The following is a 20261-nucleotide window of genomic DNA, read 5'->3' on the forward strand; positions in this document are numbered from 1 at the left end:
CCCCAGAATTTTCAAGCCATGAGAAGATCTGCAGGCTTTGCTGGAGTCAAATCCCAGCAACTACATCTGAAGCCACCTGCTGAACTTCTGAGTCCCCATTGCTTCGTGGGAACGATAATAGCTCCCACCAAGGGCCACGTGGATGAAGGAAAAATGTAGCTAATCATGCACTGCCTTGTACACATCTCTTTGCAAGTGACTCTCTTCACATGTCCTTGGCCAAAGCTAGTCATGTGGCCATCCCCAAAGTCGATGGGTTGGGAAATCTGATTGTCCCCTGGGGCTCAGAGTCAGCTATTGTTACAATAATACACGGTATGTGCGATGGTTAGTACCGCGCCTTGCACACAGCAGGTGCTCAATAAATGAGCACCATTATAGGAAGAGCTTCAGGCCAGTTAATAGCTAACACTCGAAATCCAGCCACATGAATGTGGTAATGAAGGCCCTCAGCTCTACCTTTGTCCACCCCTCTGCCTGCTTTCCAGTTGGAGAAAAATGACAGCAGGCATTTCCAAAGAAGTGTTTTATTAACATTTGGGGCCTCAGCAGGGCCAGAGCGGAAGTGGGTGCTAGAGGCTCCTGAGACCCAGGGCAAGGCCTGCAAGGCAGAGCCCATTGCTCAGGAGGCAGCCCAGATTGCAAATGGAGGACAGACCATGGTAGCGGAAAAAGGTCTGGCGGAGGACACTGTACTTGGGGTCCTGCTCCCGAAGCTGGCGGTAGGGGTCGGGGCCCTGGTGGCTTCCAGGCACCTCCCCGCCCAGACCCCGCTCCTTCTCCACCCTGTGCAGGGCCCACATGGCAGCTGTGGTGCGGGGCTCCAGCCAGCGGGCGTTGACGGTGGACAGCGTGAAGCTCAGAAGCAGTAGGCCGAGCTGGTAGGGTGGTGGAAGGAGGACAAGCTGAGTCACGCCTGGGCGGTGGGAGGGCTCCTAGGGAGGGTCCTCCTGCATCCTCAAAGCCCAGAGCGGGGTGGAAGACTGCATTCGGTCAAAGCTAGGCCTCCCTGTCCTTCCCAAACCCCATCTGGAGGCCCCAAACAGAGCTCCAGCTTTCATACCCTGAAACCAGCAGCTCCCAAGGAAAGGCTCCATCACCGTCTCCTCTGTTCACCTCCCCCCACCCCCAAAAAACCCTGAGCCTCTCCTCCTCTGATACCCAGACTGGAATTTCCACAACGCAGCCTTGTCTCCTCCCCACCCCCTGCTCCCCAGAAGTGGGGGTATCTCTGGGCAGAACCTCCCTTTCCCAAATTGGGAAAAAGAACCATAACTGTTCCCCCAAAAGAGAGCCTAAGACAGGGCCCATCTCCTCTATGGTCCCTGCCCAGACCCCAGAAGCTGAGATTGGGTCCACAGAGAGTGAACAGAAAGTCCTTGAAGTTCTAGTTACCCAAAATCCTCTCCTGTATCTTTGGGATTATTCCTGAAACCCTTGTCAGGCCTTACCTGCCCACATCTGAGGAACATAATGGGGGCAGGGGGAGGGCAGGATAGAGAAATACGAGATGCAGAGATGGTTCCCTTCCTCGTGGGTGGGAAAATGTGTGGATAGGAGTGGGGGACTGTAAATTCCCAGTCAGGCTGGTTTTTAAACAATGAGCTGGGGTCACTACCCCAACCCAGCTGAGTCACCACAACTTGGCAGCAGGCCCAGCCAGGGGAAAGAGAGGGAGCAGGAGCCAGCAGGGAGACACTGAGGGATAGATAGGGCTGCTAGGGATGGTTGTGCAGGCTGTGCACTGCTCAAGGGTATTCAGAGCCCAGCTTCGTATCCACCAGGAAGGTGCAGTTGCTTGTTTGTTTTAATTCTCACGAAGGTGTAGCCATAGGTGCTCAGTGGGGTCCTGGGAACGAGTCTCCAGAGGACAGTGGAGCCCAAGCCCGCATACCTGGCTGGCCTCCCAGAATGTGAGCTGAGCCCAGGCATGTTGTGGAGCCAAGATGCAGAGGTTGATGAAAGCACAGCCCATGGAGATGTGAAAGTAGAAAGGGAAGAGTTTGCTCTGCACGAAGCCGAAGGTATGTCGGGGAAGGCTTCGGAAAAGCAGGAAGCCTGTGGGGTACAGGGGACCACACGCCTGTTAGGACACTTCCAGGCGCCCCCTCTCATTCTTGTCTCCGCCCTGGGTACCCATGATGTCCAGGTGGAGGGTCCCTACCTGAGATGAAGGTCACCCACATTTGCATGCCCCAGGCCCCCGACAAGACCAGTAGATGGACCATCTTAGTCAGGCCTCCTGGATTCCCACCTTCCTCCATCTTGCAGGCCTGGGAAAGAGGCACCGGGTGTTTCAGATGTTTTACCTTTGCCCCATGGTCTTCAGCCTGTGAGCCTGCTCAAGGCCAGGATCACGGCCAACCCAGGAGAGAGAGAGATCAAGGGATACCAGCCCGGGAATGCGGGTGGGGGAAGACCCAGAACAATCCTGAGACAACCTCCAACCCCATCTCTCCAAATGTCAGCCCTCAAGATCTCATGCTCTCGGGACCCCAAGCATCCACGCTGCCTCCGAGACCTGAAAATTTCAGTTAGCCCCAGCAGCTCAAACTCGCAGCCCTGGGTATTCAGATATCCCCCCAGTGACTCCCAAAAATTAGCCGAGGACCTAATTCTAACAGTAAAGACTCCGGCTCTCATCTCAGGATCCCAAATATCACCAGGAAGAACCCCAAAGCACCCCCGGAAACCCCATCTAATCCCGGGAAACCCCAAATTTCATTCTGAGGACACCGACCCTATCACTGCACCCAGACCTCAACCCTTAGCACCCAGGAGTCCGAGAACAGTACTGCCGGGGCCAGATATCGGGGCCCGGGTGGGCTGAGCTCGCTACCTCACTCCTGTGCTCCCAGGTGGCCCGCGGACCTCTTCAGTCACCTCCCAAGAATTCTCCCCGCCTCCCAACTAAACCCGAAGCCAATTGGATCGTAGATCTGCCGCCTTCCGTACCACCCTCTTAGATATTGACTAATCGATTAGCGGAAACCAGCCTGGAATCCCGCCCCATAGTCTGGCTTTTATCCAATTACACCGCGGCTCCTAAGATCTGCGGAGGCAGGAAGGCGCCAATAAGGCCTTCGGCTGCATCGGCGGGGGCGGAGCTAAAATGGCAGCCCCACCCCTCTCTGTGACTCTACCTTTAGGCTTTGCGCGTTTTAATGCGATGGTGTCCCCACGGGATCAAATTTCAGCGTCACAGCTGGGGACTGGCTTCGCGGTCCTTGAGGGGAGAGCATGAGCAGGTGGTATGTGGTAGGTGGGGGTGGAAGGGGTTCTGGAGCCCGGCGGGCGCAGGATTCTCGCCCCGGGGGGGCGGGGCTCAGGCTAATGACCCCGCCCCCTTCCCCCCAAGAATTCTTCCGGAGACAGCGGGAGAAACAGTTGATGTGGGAGGGGAAGGGGGAAGGTTAAGGGGAAGGGAGGGGGGCTCGACTGGGGACCTACCTGCAGTTGGCACTCAGAAATGCATCTTCTCTTTTCCCTTTCAAGCCTCACAGGGCTCCTTTGGTCCGGTTTCCCAGGTTCTCAGTGTGACGTTCGAGGACAGTGTCCCACTACTGTATGTCAGGCGCTGGCACAGATTAATTTACTTAATCACAACAACCCAGTAAGGTGGATAGTATGGCATCCCATTTTTATAGTTGGGGACACTGAGGCATGGTGAGGTTCGGTAACACCCCAACATCACACAGCCGGGAAGGGGCAGAGCTAGGATTCGAACCCAGGCCACCCAGCTGGAGAGTCCCCTGGCTTAATTATCATGCTGTACTGCCTCTGAAAGTGCGGGCCTCCTGAGACAGTGATTCTGGAAGGGGTAGCCCAGAACACTTCAGGCAGAAGAAAAGCTCCTATATCATAAAACGGGTGTGAAGTGAGTGCTTAGGATGGTCCCTAGCACTCAGTGAGGTGCTCAGAAAATATGAGCTTAAAAAAAGGATTAAGGATTTTTTACAGAGGAAATGTTGAGTAGAGTTTTGAAGGGTGTATAGCCGACTTCCAGGAGGACTGGGCCAGAGGAAGGACACCAGACAGCCCAGCAAGGGCAGAAGAGAAAGCCCTAGAGTGTGGGCTTTCTGGCTGAGTGTGACTCAGGACAAAATGCTCTTCACCTGGAAGTTTTTCCAGACAGACCTGCCCCAGGTCTCCATCTGGGCCAGCTCTGACAACACTGGAATGTTGAACAGTGGGTATGAATGTGAGACCCAGAGCTGAATTTTTCTCCCATTCCCAGCCTCACCTAGCACAGGCCTTCGGCCCCAATTCTGCTAACATTTACTGAATAGATATGCCCTGCCTCTCCTGCTCATACTCCATGGCTCCCACTTACCTTGGGAGCCAGATATAAACTTCCCTGCTTGGCTTGCAATGCCTTGCTTGAGCTGCCTTGCTAACCTCCTCCTGCTTCCTCTTGGACCCTACCTCCAGCCATCCTGAATTTACCAGCACAGAGCATGTGGTTCCACACCTCCAAGCTTTTGTCCATGCTGTTTCCTGCCAGGAATGCCCTTCCATTAGTGCCCAATGTTAAGATCCTTTCTTGCTTTTAGGCTCTTCTGAGGCTTCACTCTCTCCTGTGGGGGTCTTCTGGATTCTTCTCACTACCCAGCCCAATGCCTGGGGCTGGGATCATCTCTCATCCAGGTTCTGCTCCTGCCGTAACTGGGAGGCCCTGTGTTCAGGGCTGAGGCCTCTCTGGGCTATTAGGGAAGGTCTGGGCATGCCAGGACATGGGGGCTGGTCTCAGTGCAGCCCCCTGTTCCCCCTTGTTGAAGCGACCCTCTTCTGGCTGGCCTACCCCAGGATCCTGACTACTCTGTGCCCTGCTACTGCTCATCTCCCTTGCCCTCCAACGGGTGTTTGCCTGCTAACGGGAAGTGTGACAAGTACTGGGGTTTGTTGAGGGGCTTCCCTGGGGCTGGGGAGCTGGGAGGGCTGGAGTGCTCTGGGTTGGTCCTCAGAAAGCCCTCACCCCTTCATTTCCCCAACCCCCCGTCCCCCCGCCCCCCGTTCAGGTTCTTCCTCAGACAAGACCTTGGATTATACGATTCACTGGTCCAGGGCCCCAGAGCCAGAGATCGTGGGGCCAGCTGCTTCTGAGAACACAGTGCCGAGTATAGACTGGAGGCTAGAGAGGGACTTGGAGCCTCAGTCATATGGGTCTTCCGTCTTCCCGAACCCAGACTCAGAGGAGCAGTGTAATGACCAGGACCTTCTGAAGAGGCATCATAACACTGCTAAGGTCACCCCCACCCGGGGAAACCCACACCACAATCTACTGCTGTGGGGCTTAGGGAGGGGGCCTTGGGGGGGTCTTTCTCAGGAACCTTCACACTGTGTGACTTCAGCACCCAGAACAGCACCCAATGCTCAGCCAACCCACACTAAAAATGTCTTAAATGAATGGATGAAGGGATGAATGGAGAGGATGTGTGATTGTGTTTCTTTCTTTTTTTTAAAGATTATTTATTTATTTATTTATTTATTTATTTATTTATTTATTTGACAGAGACACAGCGAGAGAGGGAACACAAGCAGGGGGAGTGGGGAGAAGGAGAAGCAGACTCCCCATTGAGCAGGGAGCCCGATGCGGGGCTCGATCCCAGGACCCTGGGATCATGACCTGAGCCGAATGACCTGAGCTGAAGGCGTCTAGACACTTAACCCCTGAGCCACCAGGCGCCCCTGTGATTGTGTTTCTTAGTGAAGTCTTGTCTGTGATAGTTTCTGGGTATGACGGCCTGCGTGTCTGGTTGTGCTTGTGTGTCCGAGTTGGGTGTGAGTGGACGCCCTGAAGGTCTTAAGCACCTGGTGTGTGTGGCTGTGTCTGAGCTTGTGTGGCTGTAGTTATGTTTCAAAGATCGTGTGCGGTTGTGCTTCGGGGCTGTTGGAGCTCCCTGGAGACATTGTCTATGTCGTTTGCCCTTAAGGAGGAGGGCCATTACCTGAGCCCTGGACAGAGACAGGGCTCTGCAGGGGTGCTTTCGGGGACAGGGGACAAACCACACAAGTATGCTTCTGACCATATGGGGGCTGGTGGGGGAAGGGTGCACACACGCATGGAGGCAGCTTTGCCAGCACTCGGGGTCTGGGACACCCAGCACTCAGCTGACCCAACTCATACCCAACCCCCACACAGTGGGTTGGGGTGTGCAAAGAGAAGCACAGGGATGAATTTCTACTACCCTCATGTCCCCCTTTCCTAGAAGCCCTTGGAGACCAACTCTTCCAAAGTCAAAGGTGAGAACCCTCCCTCCCGACAAGACTATGTGCGGAAGACCTGCCAGTTCTTACCTCTACCCTCTGCCCTCACCTGAGAGGAACCACACCACTGCTACCCACTTAGCCCTGCCCCAGCCTCAGCTGAGTCCTGCCCCTGACCTTGTCCCCCACTCCTGCCTCTACCTCAGCCTCAACAGACCCCAGCTCTTTACTTGAGCCCCTGCCCCTTGCCCTCCCCTGAGCTTCTGCTGACCTCTGACCTGACCTTGCCCCTGCCCCCACTCCTCCTAGCCTCATCTGACCCTTAACTCTGCTCATAGTTAAGTCCACCATGATGATTCCTGACTCCCAGAAGCTCCTGCGCTGCGAACTGGAGTCACTCAAGAGCCAGCTACAGGCCCAGACCAAGGTGAGGCTCCTCTGCCCCGTCCTCGGAGACCTCTGGCCCTGTTCGCCTGCTCCCTGCTCCTGACCTCTTCCCCACAGGCTTTCGAGTTCCTAAACCACTCAGTGACCATGTTGGAGAAGGAGAGCTGCCTGCAGCAAATCAAGATCCAACAGCTTGAAGGTGAGGACTGGCCAAGGGTCAAAGTCAGGCTGGAGGCTGGTCCTGTTGGGGTCAGCTGGGTTAGCCCAGGGTGAAAGAAGTTGGGTGACTCTAGGGTCAGGGTCAGGGTCAGGGTCTGGCTAGGGTTGGGGCCAGCTGGATTCGAAGCTGGGCTCAGGTGTGGTTGGGGCTCAGTCATGATCCCATCTAATCTGCAGAGGTTCTGAGTCCTATGAGCCGCCAGACAGAGAAGGAGGGACACAAGTGGGGCATGGAGCAGGGACGGCAGGAGCTGTATGGGGCCCTAGCTCAAGGCCTGCAGGGACTACAGAAGACCCTGCGTGACAGCGAGGAGGTGCAGAGGGCCCGCACCACTCGCTGCCTGCAGCTGCTGGCCCAGGAGATCCGGGACAGGTGGGCATCACCAGGAGGGCAGCCTGGAAGCTGGGGGAGGGAAGGGAGGGAAGGGAGCAGGAGCCAGAGGTGGGATGTGGGATGAGGCAAATGGGAGAGGCCTGGGTAAGGGGACCTAGGGGCCATGGAAGGTTTGAGGGACAAGATGGGGGGATGAGGAGGCAGTGAGAAGGTGTGGGAAGCTGGGAGGCCAGAAGGCAGGAGGAAGGAAGAGGAAGACAGGAAGCTGGAGATGGGATGGGGAGGGAGGCCAGGCGATCAGGAAACTGGACATGATATGGGAAGCTGGAGGGAGGAGAGATTGAGTGTGGCAGAGGCTGGGGAGTATGGGAGGTCAGAGGGGCAGAAGGTGGGGAGACGGAGGCCAGGCAATGAGAGGCTGAGAGAATGGGAGGCTGGAGGTCAGGAGGAGGGCACAAGGGGCTGGGGGATTGGAGGTGGGGGAGTAGAGGTAGGAAGGGCAAGGTGGGCAGGGAGGTTGGGGGAGGGGACAGATCCTGGGGGGGATGGGAACATGAGAGTTGGAGGAGGCTTGAGGAGGCAGGTGGGCAAATGGGAGGTCAGAAGGCCAGGAAATAGGAGGTCAAAGGCTGAGCAGGGAATGTGGGTCTAGGCTGCACTGTCCCCTCAGCAAGAAGTTCCTGTGGGAGGAGCTGGAGCTGGTGCGGGAGGAGGTGACCTTCATCTATCAGAAGCTCCGTGAGTGCCTGGAGCCCACGGCCAGAAAGGGGGGTCCTTCTGCTGCTCTGGCCCCCCTGAGTCCCCTCCCCCCACAGAGGCTCAGGAGGACGAGATCACAGAGAACCTGGTGAACATCCAGAAGATGCAGAAGACACAGGTGAAGTGCCGCAAGGTGAGCAAAGAGGGTGGGACCCTGTGTGAGATCTGGGGACGTGGGAATCTCTGCCGGCCTCCGCCGTCACACTGGGGTCCCCACAGAAGGAGCCAGAAGGACTGGGTTCAAATCTCAGCTCTGCCACTTAACTGCTGTGTGACTGTGGTCTAGTCAGTTGACTTCTCTGGGCCTCAGTGTCCTCATCCGTATAATGGGTATGACACGGTATCCCTACCTGAAGGAGCAGCTGCATGAACTGCATACTAAACACTTTGAGGGCAGCCTGACATATCATCAGTGAAGGGTCACTTTTCACCATTACTGTTATTACCATTGTTGTCTCATACACACTTGCCACCCCCTGGCCTCAGGTCCTGACCAAGATGAAGCAGCAGGGGTATGAGACATCCAACTGGCCGGACACTGAGGAGATGCCACCAGGAGGCAGAGGCTCCTGGAGGGATGACCTCCAAAAGGAGCTGAGTGACATATGGTGATGCCCTGCTCCCACCCTAACCTCTGACTCCTGACTTTCATCTGCCTTGCCCTCCCACCAATCAGTTCAAGCAGCGACTACCAGAACCTGGAACCCACCTGAGTCCAGGCCTCCCTCTCCTCCCAGGACGCACCTCTACCCCTGGCCCCTGGTCCCCACCGTGGCCCCCCTGCCCCAGCCCTGACCAATCGGGAGCCTCCCAGCGCCCCCAGCCCCCCATCTCCCCGCAGGTCTGCTGTGCACTTGCTGCAGAACTCCTTTGATGGCTTCACCATGTCCTCAGGCCTCCCCAGGGCCTTGAACCTCAGGGGTAAGGGGGGATGAGGTGCACTCTGGGGTGTGTGTGTGGGGGGTCATTCTCCAGTTTCACACATGGAGGTCATGTTCAGAGGCCATATTTGGGGATCACCTCCTTTGGGGCTTCTTCTAGGGTCCCATTAAGGATTTCCATCCTGGGGTCACTCAAGGTCACTGGGATTTTTTTAAAGGATCCGTGGGGTATTCAAGGATCACTGAGGTCATACTTTGGTATCACGTTGGGTCACATTTAAGTGACAAAAGGAACACTGGCCCTTGATCACAATGTCACTCAAGGGTCACATTCAGGGTTTGTGGGTGAAAGGCCAGAATTGCACCGGTCGCTCCCGCAGGCTACAAAGGGCACCGAGGCCTGAGCCCTCTGTTCCTCTCCTGGGACTCAGACTCAGACCAGGATCCTTCCCAGCCACCATTCAGCAAGAGCCGCTCCTTCCCATCTGGTACGGAAGCTCCCCTGCTCTACCCGACCCTTCCTCTCCTGGCCTGCCCTCCAGTGCCACAGTATGGACCCTCGCAGCTCACAACCTGGGCATCTGCTCCCTGATTTCCAGCCCTGAGGTCCTCTGGACTAAGCTGGGCCCTGACCGCCCTGACCCACTCTCTCTCCACAGCCTGAGCAGCCGGGACTGCTCTCCCTGAAGACCCCTCCAGAGAGAAAATAAACTAGCCAAGACCCTCTTCCACCTGTGGACTGTGTTGCTCCTGTTGCTTCCTGTGCCTGAGAATGACCGCACCCACACCCAGTTTACTTTCCAGTGTTGGGGAGGGTGTGGGGCAGAGGCTGTTCAGGATGTGTAGGCTTAGGATCAGGGGACATTGTGAGGCCAAATGTAATATATAACAAGGTCAGTCTGTCCAGATATGAGTATCCAGACAGGCTCTTTCACACTAGCCACCAGAGCTCCTTTCTGGGGGGCCCTGGCGCTCTAGTCTACTGCCCCAAAGGAGAAACTGAGGCACAGGGAGGGAGGGTCGAGGTCCAGGGTCACGCTCTCACCTCGCCCTCCTCTTCCCCTCAGCGCCCGCACCGCCTAGTTCTCCCTCAACCTGCATCCTTCATTCCCTCCCACATTTGTCTTAACCCTCTCGGGCCCCCAAGAGCAACAGAGGCCCCGCCCCGGACCATGCTAATGAGACGCCGCGAGTCCCCGCCCCACGGGGTTATGCAAATAAAGCACCCGGAGGCCCCGCCCCTCGCCCCTTCGCTGAGTCTGCGCGGCGCTGCCAGGCCGACGGCGTCTCCCATCTCCGTGTCCGCCCGCGGGGCCTGCCGTCCCGTTCGTTCGTCCTGCCGCCCTGGTGACGTCTAAGCGGAGCGGGGGCTCAGACCGTGACAGCCTCGACCCGGTGAGGGAGAGGGGCTTGGGGCGCTCCCGGCACCCCCTCTCGCGGGCTACCGACCCTCGGTCTGTCTGTCCGGCCAGGGTTCAGCTCCCGAGGGGTCGGGTCCCCTGTGGGTCCGGCGCAGGGAGGGGGAGGGGAGGCAGTGAGCTGGGGCTTGAGAACCGGGCTCCGGGAGGGGAGCGTGGAGAGGGGACCCCGGGCCGGAGAAGCCAAGCGGCAGGTGGTGAGGGTGACTGTGATTGTGCGGTTGTCTTTTTGTGTCAGTGTGTGGTTGTGTAACTGTAATTGTGTGGCTTTGGGGATGCCTGTGTGGTCTGTGTGGTGTATGTGTGACTCTCCTGTGGCTGTCATTGTGTGGCTGGCATCACGGGTGTCACTCTGAGGGTGTGTGTGGCTGTGCTGTTGTGACTGCTATCACCCACTGTGCGGGCCCGGCTCGGTGGCTGTACGGCTGTGTGCCTATGACTGCCATTGTGTGTTCCTTCTGAGGGTGTGGGGGCCCATTTTTATGTCTCAGTGTGGGGCCGTGATCATGCGCCTTTCTTGTGTGGCTCGGTGTGCAAGTCCGTGTCATGGTCCATGTATGTGCCCTTGCGTGGCCATGTGGCTGAGCTTGTGGATGACATCGTCTTTCCTGTGAGTGTCGGTGTGGATGAGACAGAGACTGTTAATGTGTGTGGCTGTCACTGAGTGCCTGGTAATTGGGGGTGTGACGCCGTGACCGGTTTATGACCCCCAGTGTGTGTGGTGACTCTTTTTGATGTAACTCTCAGTGTGGTGGCAGCCCTGAGGCTATGTCCCTGATGCGGGTGGGGCGAGTGCTTGTGTGGGGCTGTGTGCGGGGCTGTGAAGTGGATGAAGGACCCCCTCTTGTGTCCCTATGACTGTGTGTGCGTGTGGGGGGGGAGTTGTTTGATCTGTGTGGGTGTCTGTGACAGGCCGTGTGCACACTGGGCCATGTGTGTGAGTGTGCAGTTGTGTGTAGTGGGTGCTGGGCACCTGTCTGAATGAGCAGGCCCGTCTTGTTCACCACAGGCAAAGTGCCTAGAACCCAGCAGGCACTGGATCCTTGTTGGTGGAATGGACAGGTGCTACACCGTGTGTGTGTGTGTGTGTGGTGTTTGGGCTGGAGGCTGTGGCTGAGTTGTGTACTCTAGGGATGCCAGCATGTGTGATTGTGTCTCTGGAAGGGTGAGGGGCCCTGGCCACATGGGCATCTGAGATCTCTGGTGACCCTCACCCCACATGTCACACTGCAGAGCAAGCTGCGTGGATGGGGCACTGGACCCAGAGTGCCTACCCTCACCTTCCTGGGCCTCAGTTTCCACATCTGTGCAATGGGGTTGACCATCCCTGCCCTGCTGGCCGCCAGGAGCGGCTGTGAGTCTGTGGGTGTGGCGGAGGCCTGTGGGAAGCCATAGGGCCCTTTCACAGGTGAGGTCAGCCTGGGAGAATGGGTCGAGCAGATGTGGCTCTGTTGGCCCCTCAGTGCTGGGGACCGAGGTTAGATTGGGGGGAGAGGGGGCTTGTTGGGAGAAGATAACCCCCTCACGACACAGACAGGCAGACAGGCTGGGAGGAGGGGAAAGGGGGAGGCAGCTGGGATAGAAGGAGGGCCTGGCCATCAGCCCGAGAATCAGTCAGGCGCAGCCCATGGGGACAGGAGAGAGAGGCCCCTGTGGGCCATGGGGGAAGGGACTCAGAGGAGGAACCTGGTGGGGGTGGGGGACACAGAGCATGGGGTCCATTATAAAGCACATGGGGAAAGAGAATGGGGTCTCCTAAAAACCAGTGGGGGTGAGGACCCTTCTCTGTGGAGGAGGGGTCCCGTTAAGCTGGAGAAGTCTCTTCCAAGGGCTATGGGGAGGTGACCTGTATGGTAAGGAGGAGAGACCCTCCTAAAAAGCTTGGGGTCCGAATCTCCTATGTGGGCTGTTGGGGGAGAAGACCACTATAGAATCTCTGGGATCCCTGGCAGAGGATGAGCTGGGCTGGTTGTGTCAGGGGAGGCCTCCAATGGGCAGAATCCTGGATATTCAGAGTCATGGCCAGAAGACTCAGTGGGTGGAGCCAGGGCTCCTTTGTAGTAGTTCTGGGGTCTGGGGCCGGGGGGAGGGGGGGGGTCATGGTGTGGCCAGAGACTCTACTCAGGCGGGTGACCAGAGCCTCCCCCTAGGCCCCGCCCTGGCCGTCCCATTCCCTCCCCACCTCCACAGGGCCGGTCTTCACCATGGCAGGAGGGAGACCCCAGTCGAAGAGGAGTTTCTCCATCATTCCCTGCTTTGTCTTCGTGGAGGTGAGGAACCCGGTAACTCTCACCCCCCCAGTCCACCCCCCCAGACTCGCTCCCAGACCCTCAGCGGGGAGGAGGGGTGTTCAAAAGTGACACTCCCAGAGTTCCAAGCCCACCCTTACCACAGAACTCTGGGTACCTCACATACCCTCTTGAGCTTCAGTTTCCTTGGCTGTCAAATAGGCGTAGAGTCCCTTTCTCCTAGGGCAGTTATGAAGGTAAGATGTATTAATTCACGGAAGAGGTTCAGTATGATGTCCTGCCCCCAGTAACAGTTGTACTTCTGGAAGCTGCTAGAACTTCTACTAGCAGTTCTATCTTTTCCCCTCTTGGTCTATGTCCCCGGCCCCCACTGACCCCTCTCTCTGGTCTGAGCCCTGGCCCAGTCCTCACTCGCTCTCCCCCCATCCTGTCTCCTCTCTCCTTTCCATTCTACTAGTCCCTTCTCTTTCTCTTCTCCTCCTCTGCCCTCCCCTCCCCTCCTGTCTTCTCTTTCTGTTTCTGTCCCTTTGTGTCTCCCAGGCCCCGACCATTCCCAGCTTCTCTCTGTGTCTCCTACCCTTTGTATCTCCCTCAGGCTTGATCTGTCTGTCTCTCCTCCCCATCTCGGTCTCTCTCCGTCTCTGTGTCTCTCGGCATGGCCCCAGCTTGGACCTGACCCTGTCTCTTCTCTCTCTGTCTCCCTGCCATGACTGGGTGGCAGTCAGTGCTTCTGGGCATCGTGGTCCTGCTTGCTTACCGCCTGGAGTTCACGGACACCTTCCCCGTACACACCCAGGGGTTCTTCTGCTATGACAGTAACTATGCCAAGCCTTACCCAGGGCCTGAGGCTGCCAGCCGAGTGCCTCCTGCACTGATCTATGCCCTGGTCACTGCTGGGCCCACCCTCACGGTGAGACTGGGGGTAGCCTTGGTCAGACCCAGGCGGCAGGAGGGCCAGGTGGAGGTGGGTGGAGGGTTGGATTTGAAGGCCAGGAAGACCCTGCCTTGATCTTGCCCACAGATCCTGCTGGGGGAGCTGGCGCGTGCCTTTTTCCCTGCGCCACCCTCAGCCATCCCCATCATCGGGGAGAGCACCATCGTGTCTGGGGCCTGCTGCCGCTTCAGCCCCCCACTGCGGAGGCTGGTCCGCTTCCTGGGTGAGTGACGTGGCCAGGGGGTCAGCTATGCAAAGGAGATCTGGGCCAGATTCAGCCATAATCATTTTATGGGGAAGAGAGCCTAGAACTGCCATGATGGTGCCTCATGAGGTGAAGAGGGATGTGGCTAAGGCCAGGCACAACAGAGGTTCTAGGCACAATGGTGGGGCCTAATCCAACCATGGTGGCAATGGTCAGGGCCCCAGATTGCTACGAGGAGAGTCTCAATGCAGAAGAGGGGGACACAGGCCCAGGCCAAACACCAGTCCACCCCACCCACCCCAAGCAGGAAGATGAGACCCCACTGTGTGGTTCCAGCCACAGTCGGTGGCCATGGTATAGAAGGGCAGAGCTCATCCAAAATGGTGGTCCCTATGACAGAGGGCTGGAGAGATCTAGCTCTGGCTGACTGTTGAGCCAGGAAAAAAGTGATCAGCTCAGTAACAGTGAGTCCAGGGCAGGTGTAAAGTGGCCCAGAAATGCCATCAGGCATGGGCCCAGTCCTGATGTCATGCTGTTGAGGTGTCCTAGCCCAACTATTTTGGGGTTCCAGGGGAGGACCCGCTCCTGACATGGTAGTAATCCAAGGGGGACAGAAGCAAGAGGCTCAGAGTATCCTCATAGTGGTCCCAAGGGGAGAGAACCTTGGCCCAGCGATAATGGGATATGGCTTTAGGGGGATTCCCAGCTGTGCTTTAATGATGGTCACAGGAACAAGGCGCCCAGATGAGCCATAGGGGCTCACAGGAGGAGGGCCCCTGGGGTATCAGGGGCCCAGCATGAACTCCCTCTCCCACCCCACCGCCAGGGGTCTACTCCTTCGGCCTCTTCACCACCACCATCTTCGCTAATGCGGGGCAGGTGGTGACTGGCAACCCTACGCCGCACTTCCTGTCCGTGTGCCGCCCCAACTACACGGCCCTGGGCTGCCCACCGCCCTCGCCCGACAGGCCAGGACCCGACCGCTTCGTCACCGACCAGGGTGCTTGTGCCGGCAGCCCCAGCCTGGTGGCCGCTGCGCGCCGTGCCTTCCCCTGCAAGGATGCTGCCCTATGCGCCTATGCAGTCACCTACACAGCGGTGAGCCCCAGAATAGAGGCACAAAGATGGGGGGCGGCCAGTGGGCAAGGAGGCCACTCTGGGCTGGAACCTCTGATTCCTTTCCGGGGTAAAGTCACACCCCGGTGCTGGGCCACTGTCCCTGGGGTGGCCCCACTCCTCGGCCGGCGGGCCAGAGTTCATTGCGGTGTTCTTGACTGCCTCTTTTGGGTCTGGCCACGCCCCCTGGCCCAGGAATGCCACACCCAAAGGAGGCTGTTGGCTCCGCCCCGTGGGACCAAACACTGTTCCTGGAGCACTGCACTCCATTCCCTGGAGCCTCGCCATGTCCCCATGACGCTATAGGTCCCTAAATATTGGCTGGGACACTGGGTGGGTGGGCTTTCAACTCGGGTCCCCTGGAGCCTGGGAGGGAGGACCCCTCCCTTTGTCCTTGCCCTTTCTTGATCTGGCCACGTCCCCGACTTGACCCACTGGGACTTCCTCTGTCCCCCAGCTTTTCCTTGGTTCCCACCTCCTGTTGCTTTGACTCCTTTATCTAGCGTCCAGGACTAGTTTCTCTTCTTGTCAGTGGATCCCTGGGGTTTGGGGATTCCACCTCCTGGAGTTCCCGGGCCTGCCCCCTTGGGCCTTGACTCCACCCTCTGGTTCTGAAGCTGTGCACTAACCTAGCAAGGATCTTTCCCAATCTGTGACTGGTCCTGGGGAGACCTGGGCCCCAGACTCCGTCCACTGCTCTTTGGTGCCCTGGCCACGCCCCAATCCCTGCAAGGGCCTGCTGGGAGTTCACGACTCCATCCCTGAACTCCTGTCCCCCTTGCTCTGTTGCCTGGAGCCTCCGGCCCCAGTGCCATTCCTAGGGATTCTGGCCACGCCCTCTGGCCCGGAAGGCAGTATCCCCTTGGGTTCGGCAACTGTGCTGCCACGCGTCCCCTGACTGCTCTGGCTCCCACAGATGTACGTGACTCTCGTGTTCCGCGTGAAGGGCTCCCGCCTGGTCAAACCCTCGCTCTGCCTGGCCCTGCTGTGCCCCGCCTTCCTGGTGGGCGTGGTCCGCGTGGCCGAGTACCGCAACCACTGGTCCGACGTGCTGGCGGGCTTCCTGACAGGCGCAGCCATCGCAACTTTTCTGGTGAGCCACCTTGCCAGCCATTCCAGTGTGGGAGACCCTCTATCAGCTCTCTGACCCAAGAAGCTGGGCCACACGATACTGAAGGGTGTGGACTCTGTGTGACCTTGGGCGAGTCCCTTACCTTACCCTGCCTGGATGTTCTCATCTGTGAAATGGGATGACAGGACCAGGACCAGGGTAAGTAGAGTGAGGTCCTTGCTTTGAGTGCAGAATTTAAAGGGCCACCAAGGCACTCAGTAATCAAGATAAGTAATGTTTTAATGAGATATCTTTAAAAACCAAAATTAATGCAAAAACATATGATGTCCAAAATATCAAAAACTTAGAAGACAGGATCAGATCCTGCCTTTGCACCACTCGGCTTTACTTGCCTCACCCTAGTCACGGCGCTTTGGAATAAATAATAATAGTACCTACCTCTTAGTAAGGTGGAAAGAATGGTGCCTGGCACATAAATGTACTGGAAAAATGTTAACTGAATACCTGAGCCTCAGTTTCCTTATCTGAAAAATGGGGATGGTATTTATGCCATTCTTATATCATTGGCTTCAGGCCTCAACATGCCCCTCTCACTCTGTCCCAGGTCACCTGTGTCGTACACAACTTCCAGAGCCGGCGGCCCTCTGGCCGAAGGCTCTCCCCCTGGGAGGACCTGGGCCAAGCCCCCACCATGGACAGCCCCCTCGAAAAGTTAAGTGTGGCCCAGGTAAGGGGGGCCGGGGTCTGCTCCCGGCTGGAGAGGGTGGTGGGTGGAGGGGGACCAAGGAGGCAGGAAGTCAGGCAAGAGGTGGGGGTCTCCAGGCCATGGGGAGGTAGAGGGATTGCTCGTCTCTGTAGACCTTGGTCCTGGGGGACAGTCACACAAAATAGAAGGGTGTGTTATGGTTATGTTGGGCCCTTCTAGTTGTCTTTTCCACTGGCTCTGCCTGATGAGCCCCTCATGGCTGTGGCCAGCGGGGCCCAGGGGGCCGCTAGCCCCTTCCTTCTGCCTCTTTGTCTTAGGAACCCGAAGCCTGCAGGCCGCATTCGACACCGGCACGGCTCACCCCATCCAGTGAGTGTCGAGGGAGTGGGGGGAAAACCGGGGGGACTTCCAGGTCACAGTCACTGCCACAGAGGTCTCGCCTATGCTCTCGTGGCCCCCTCCCAAGCTTTCTGATCCCCTGACCTCTGACCCTGACCCCCAGAGTCGCAGAACTGTGCCCGCCGTGGCCACCTGATCCCCAGCTGCGTGTCCTCCAGGGCTCCAGCCATGTGTTCGTCGCCCCGTGTGCCCCGTCCTCGATTGAGGTCTGAGCCGACGCCCCTGCCCCTGCCCCTACCCCTGCCAGCACCAACCCCCAGCCAGGGCCCCTCACCCTCCTCCCCTGGGCCTGGGGGGCCGGGTGGGGGTGGCGGACGTGGTCGGAAGTTGCTGCTGCCCACGCCCCTGCTTCGGGACCTGTACACCCTTAGTGGACTCTATCCCTCCCCCTTCCACCGGGACAACTTCAGCCCTTACCTGTTTGCCAGCCGTGACCACCTGTTGTGAGGCCCCACCGCCCTCCCAGAATCTGCCAGGTCCCCATTCCTTCCCTGCCACACGTGTGTGTGCGTGTGCCATGTGAGTGCCAAAGCCCTCAGTGCACAAACCAGCCCGGCCTAGGCATTAGAGGCTGGCTGGGAGGACATTTGGGGGGCCCCCTGCCTCTCTTGCCCTCTGGGATACCCAAGTGGGCATAACTGGGAGGTGGGCCCTTGCCCCTAGCATTGCTCTTTTAAGGGCCAAAACCTGACCCCATTGGCCATTGTTCAGCCAATGGGAGCCCCCAGTTCTAAAATTTCTACTTAAAAGGAGTCTACTCCAGCCAATGGGAGCCTCCCCTCATGTCTTTGACATCTCAGGCAAGAGGGTAACTCCAGTTAGTGTTCAGCGTCTGAACAACCAATAGAAGTCCTTGGTTTTCAGAATTTCTAGGATGGGTGGGTATGATTCCAGTCAATGGGGGACCGCCAATGTCTAAGAACAAGCAAGGGAGGAGAGGGAGATGGGGTCATCCCTTGTCATCGGGTCCTCTCTCAGATTCCAGAGAGTCCAGCTAGAGCATGGGGGGCAGGCTCCCCCATGGCAGGGTCCTTGGGGCACCCCTTCCTCTCTCAGCCCCTCCCCCATGTGCAATCTCTCACTCAGTCCTTCCTAACTCCCAACTTATGCAGGGCTTGCCCCAGTTCAGAGGTTTTGGGGTTCAGGGTGCTGTGTCTCCCCTTGTCTGTTCCCAGGTCACTCCAAACCCTCCTGTTATTAGGGCTATGGGAAGGGACTTTTTTTTTTGCCTTGGAATCTGCCCTTGTTCTTTCCAATGCCCCCCATCCCGGGCCCCAGCCTCCTGCAGACGTGCCATCATGCGGGGGCATGAGTGGAGCAGAGAGGGCTCCCCTGCCCCAGGCAGCCAAAGGCAGTGGGCAGAGGAGACACTGCCCCCCTTTCCTGCCCCCTCCTTATCTTTAATAAAGACCTGTTTGTAACAGAAGTTTGGCCACCTGCCTTCCTCCTCCCCCAGGTGTTGGGGTGTGGAAGAATTTAATCATTGGTATGTGCGTTTATTGTCAGAGTGGATCTGAGAGTGATTATGGAAAAGCAGTGTGGGGTCATTGAGCCAGCGACTTGGATTTAAATCCTGGCTCAGCATTTCCTGGTTGCATGACCTCAGGAAAGTTAACCTCTCTGTTCTATTGTTTCTTCAGTCCCACAAGCTACATGTAAGGCACACAAACACATGGTGAGGGGCCTCACATGACTCCTCCAGACAGCTAGCCTGTTTCTGACTATGGCCAGGGTGCAGAGGACACAGGGAATAGGACGAGGGCACTAGGAACCTCCATGCCAACCCCCTGGCTGCGTTGATAGGGGCAAGGGTTCTGAATGACATTGTGCTGAGACCCAACCCTTGAGGACCCAGTGGAAACCAGGATAGGAAGGGCATGGAGGCACAGACCTCCCCACAGCCCACTGTGGCTCTGAATGGCTTCAGACAGGCCATTCGGGGCATGGAGTCATTCAGGAACCAGCGAAGGGTTATCTGCTCCCCCCCTTCTATTCATTCATTCAACAAACACTATGGATCACCTACTGTGTGCCAGGTGCTGTGTAGTAGGCACAGGGGCTGTAGCAGTGAACAGGTCGGACACAAATCTTTGCCTCAGGGAGCTAACATTCTAATATGTGAGAGACAGACAACAAGATAAATAAGCTAGATACAGAGTCACAATGCCAAATTCCAAAAAGGTCTGAAAACCCAAATTTTTTCATAACCCACTTGTGGCAAAACCTGACCTTTACTGACATAAGGTTATTATACCTTTTATTTATTGAACTTGATGTAAATATTCTTATGTTTCATTGCAGATAAAGGAAAGTGTTTGATTTTGAGATGTCATCCCAGGCCCCACTAGGGATGTTATGCAATACATAGTCTTATACCATAGTACTTTTTAAAAATCTGAAAAGTTCTGAATTCCAAACTCTAGGATCAAGGGTTTAGGTCAGGGTTTGGGATCTCTGATATATTAGATATTGATAAGTGATAGGAGAAAATTAAAGCTAGAGAAGACAATGGGACAACTTTAGGATGGGGACACGGTTTGCAATTTAAAGAGGCATGAAGGAGGGAGGAGAGAGCTATGTAAATATGGCAGGGGGGAAGGAACGTTCGAGGCAGAGGGAAGAGCAAGCACGAAAGCCCTGAGGTGGGAACCAGTCTGCTGTGTTCAGGGAACAGTGAGGAGGCCTGTGTGGCTCAGGTGAGCCAGGGAAGAGGCAGATAGAGGGAGAGGAGGTGGCATAGCTGGTGGGGCTGATTGTGGGCCATGGGAAATGATATGAGAGCATGAGAGGGCTTAAGGCAGAGGAGGGATAGAATCACGGAGCCCCCTTCTTCACCAAACAGAGCTCCTATTTCCAGGGATCGCACCCCTGAGAGCCATGGTTCCTTCTGTCCCACAGCTACCTCCAAGCAAGACTTCAGCACAGCGGACAGCACTCCAGGCAAACCAGCTGGCGCTGTCCGCGGTCCTGAAATTAAGTGCTGGCCAAGAAAGGGTAAAGTGGGGATTGCCAGACACAAAGAAGCGTTCGGGCCTGCTAGAGAGGGTGGAGACAGCTGGTCTCGCTGTGTCCACACCCTCATCCCAGGATGGATAATTTTAGGTATAAAATCCAGACTAGGGCATATGTACATATTCAAAAGATTCCTCAACATGCCCCCGTAGGTCCCACAGAATCTCTAACTCAACTCAACTAAAACCGAGTTCTGGTTTATAATGTAAGTAAGACCACAACCATCCTCTGCTCAAAGCCTCTTGTGGCTGGCTCCCCATGCATGCTGGTAAAAGCCAAAGTTCTCCCAGTGCCTCAGAGCCTTTGCACTTAGAGGTGCCACCGCTTGGAATGCTCTTCCGCACCCCGCCTCCCCCCCTCCCC

General features: G+C 56.9%; 3 protein-coding genes across 22 annotated transcripts; 2 read left to right on the forward strand and 1 right to left on the reverse strand.

The window, feature by feature from the left end:
- Positions 1-511: 511 nt before the first annotated feature.
- Positions 512-2950, reverse strand: TMEM205 (transmembrane protein 205). Of its 2 annotated transcripts, none has more exons than XM_006744288.3 (4): positions 2840-2950; positions 2165-2273; positions 1895-2058; positions 512-878 (listed from the first exon to the last, which is right to left on the reverse strand). In XM_006744288.3, exons 2-4 carry the CDS (start codon positions 2262-2264, stop codon positions 573-575), a joined length of 570 nt encoding a protein of 189 aa, XP_006744351.1. In that variant the 5' UTR covers positions 2265-2273; positions 2840-2950; the 3' UTR covers positions 512-572. The 2 variants fall into 2 exon arrangements, with proteins under 2 accessions (XP_006744351.1, XP_030895992.1); XM_031040132.2 differs by having other exon boundaries at positions 2741-2881.
- A 159-nt stretch (positions 2951-3109) lies between these two features.
- CCDC159 (coiled-coil domain containing 159) lies at positions 3110-9518 on the forward strand. 15 transcript variants are annotated; one of them, XM_081813085.1, is made up of 14 exons: positions 3140-3251; positions 3496-4193; positions 4779-4897; positions 5019-5245; positions 6210-6243; positions 6546-6634; positions 6712-6793; positions 6991-7186; positions 7800-7885; positions 7963-8039; positions 8393-8514; positions 8748-8827; positions 9168-9275; positions 9447-9518. In XM_081813085.1, exons 2-14 carry the CDS (start codon positions 4105-4107, stop codon positions 9449-9451), a joined length of 1314 nt encoding a protein of 437 aa, XP_081669211.1. In that variant the 5' UTR covers positions 3140-3251; positions 3496-4104; the 3' UTR covers positions 9452-9518. The 15 variants fall into 15 exon arrangements, 13 of the variants coding, with proteins under 13 accessions (XP_030895982.2, XP_081669227.1, XP_006744353.1 ...); XM_081813092.1 differs by having other exon boundaries at positions 9219-9275; XM_081813088.1 differs by having other exon boundaries at positions 7818-7885.
- Positions 9519-10022: 504 nt separating this feature from the next.
- PLPPR2 (phospholipid phosphatase related 2) lies at positions 10023-18312 on the forward strand. 5 transcript variants are annotated; one of them, XM_031040129.2, is made up of 10 exons: positions 10023-10182; positions 11439-11613; positions 12356-12475; positions 13176-13364; positions 13476-13611; positions 14420-14691; positions 15626-15802; positions 16386-16508; positions 16805-16856; positions 16990-18312. In XM_031040129.2, the coding sequence occupies exons 3-10, from the start codon at positions 12410-12412 to the stop codon at positions 17331-17333; spliced, it is 1359 nt and encodes a 452-aa protein (XP_030895989.1). In that variant the 5' UTR covers positions 10023-10182; positions 11439-11613; positions 12356-12409; the 3' UTR covers positions 17334-18312. The 5 variants fall into 5 exon arrangements, with proteins under 5 accessions (XP_030895989.1, XP_030895988.1, XP_030895991.1 ...); XM_031040128.2 differs by having other exon boundaries at positions 12396-12475; XM_031040131.2 differs by having other exon boundaries at positions 12396-12475; positions 14473-14691; positions 16386-16492.
- Positions 18313-20261: the final 1949 nt, after the last annotated feature.

Source organism: Leptonychotes weddellii, chromosome 1, assembly GCF_054177405.1.
Source record: "Leptonychotes weddellii isolate Sample4059 chromosome 1, ASM5417740v2, whole genome shotgun sequence".
In the NCBI taxonomy this organism is placed as follows: Eukaryota; Metazoa; Chordata; class Mammalia; order Carnivora; family Phocidae; genus Leptonychotes; species Leptonychotes weddellii.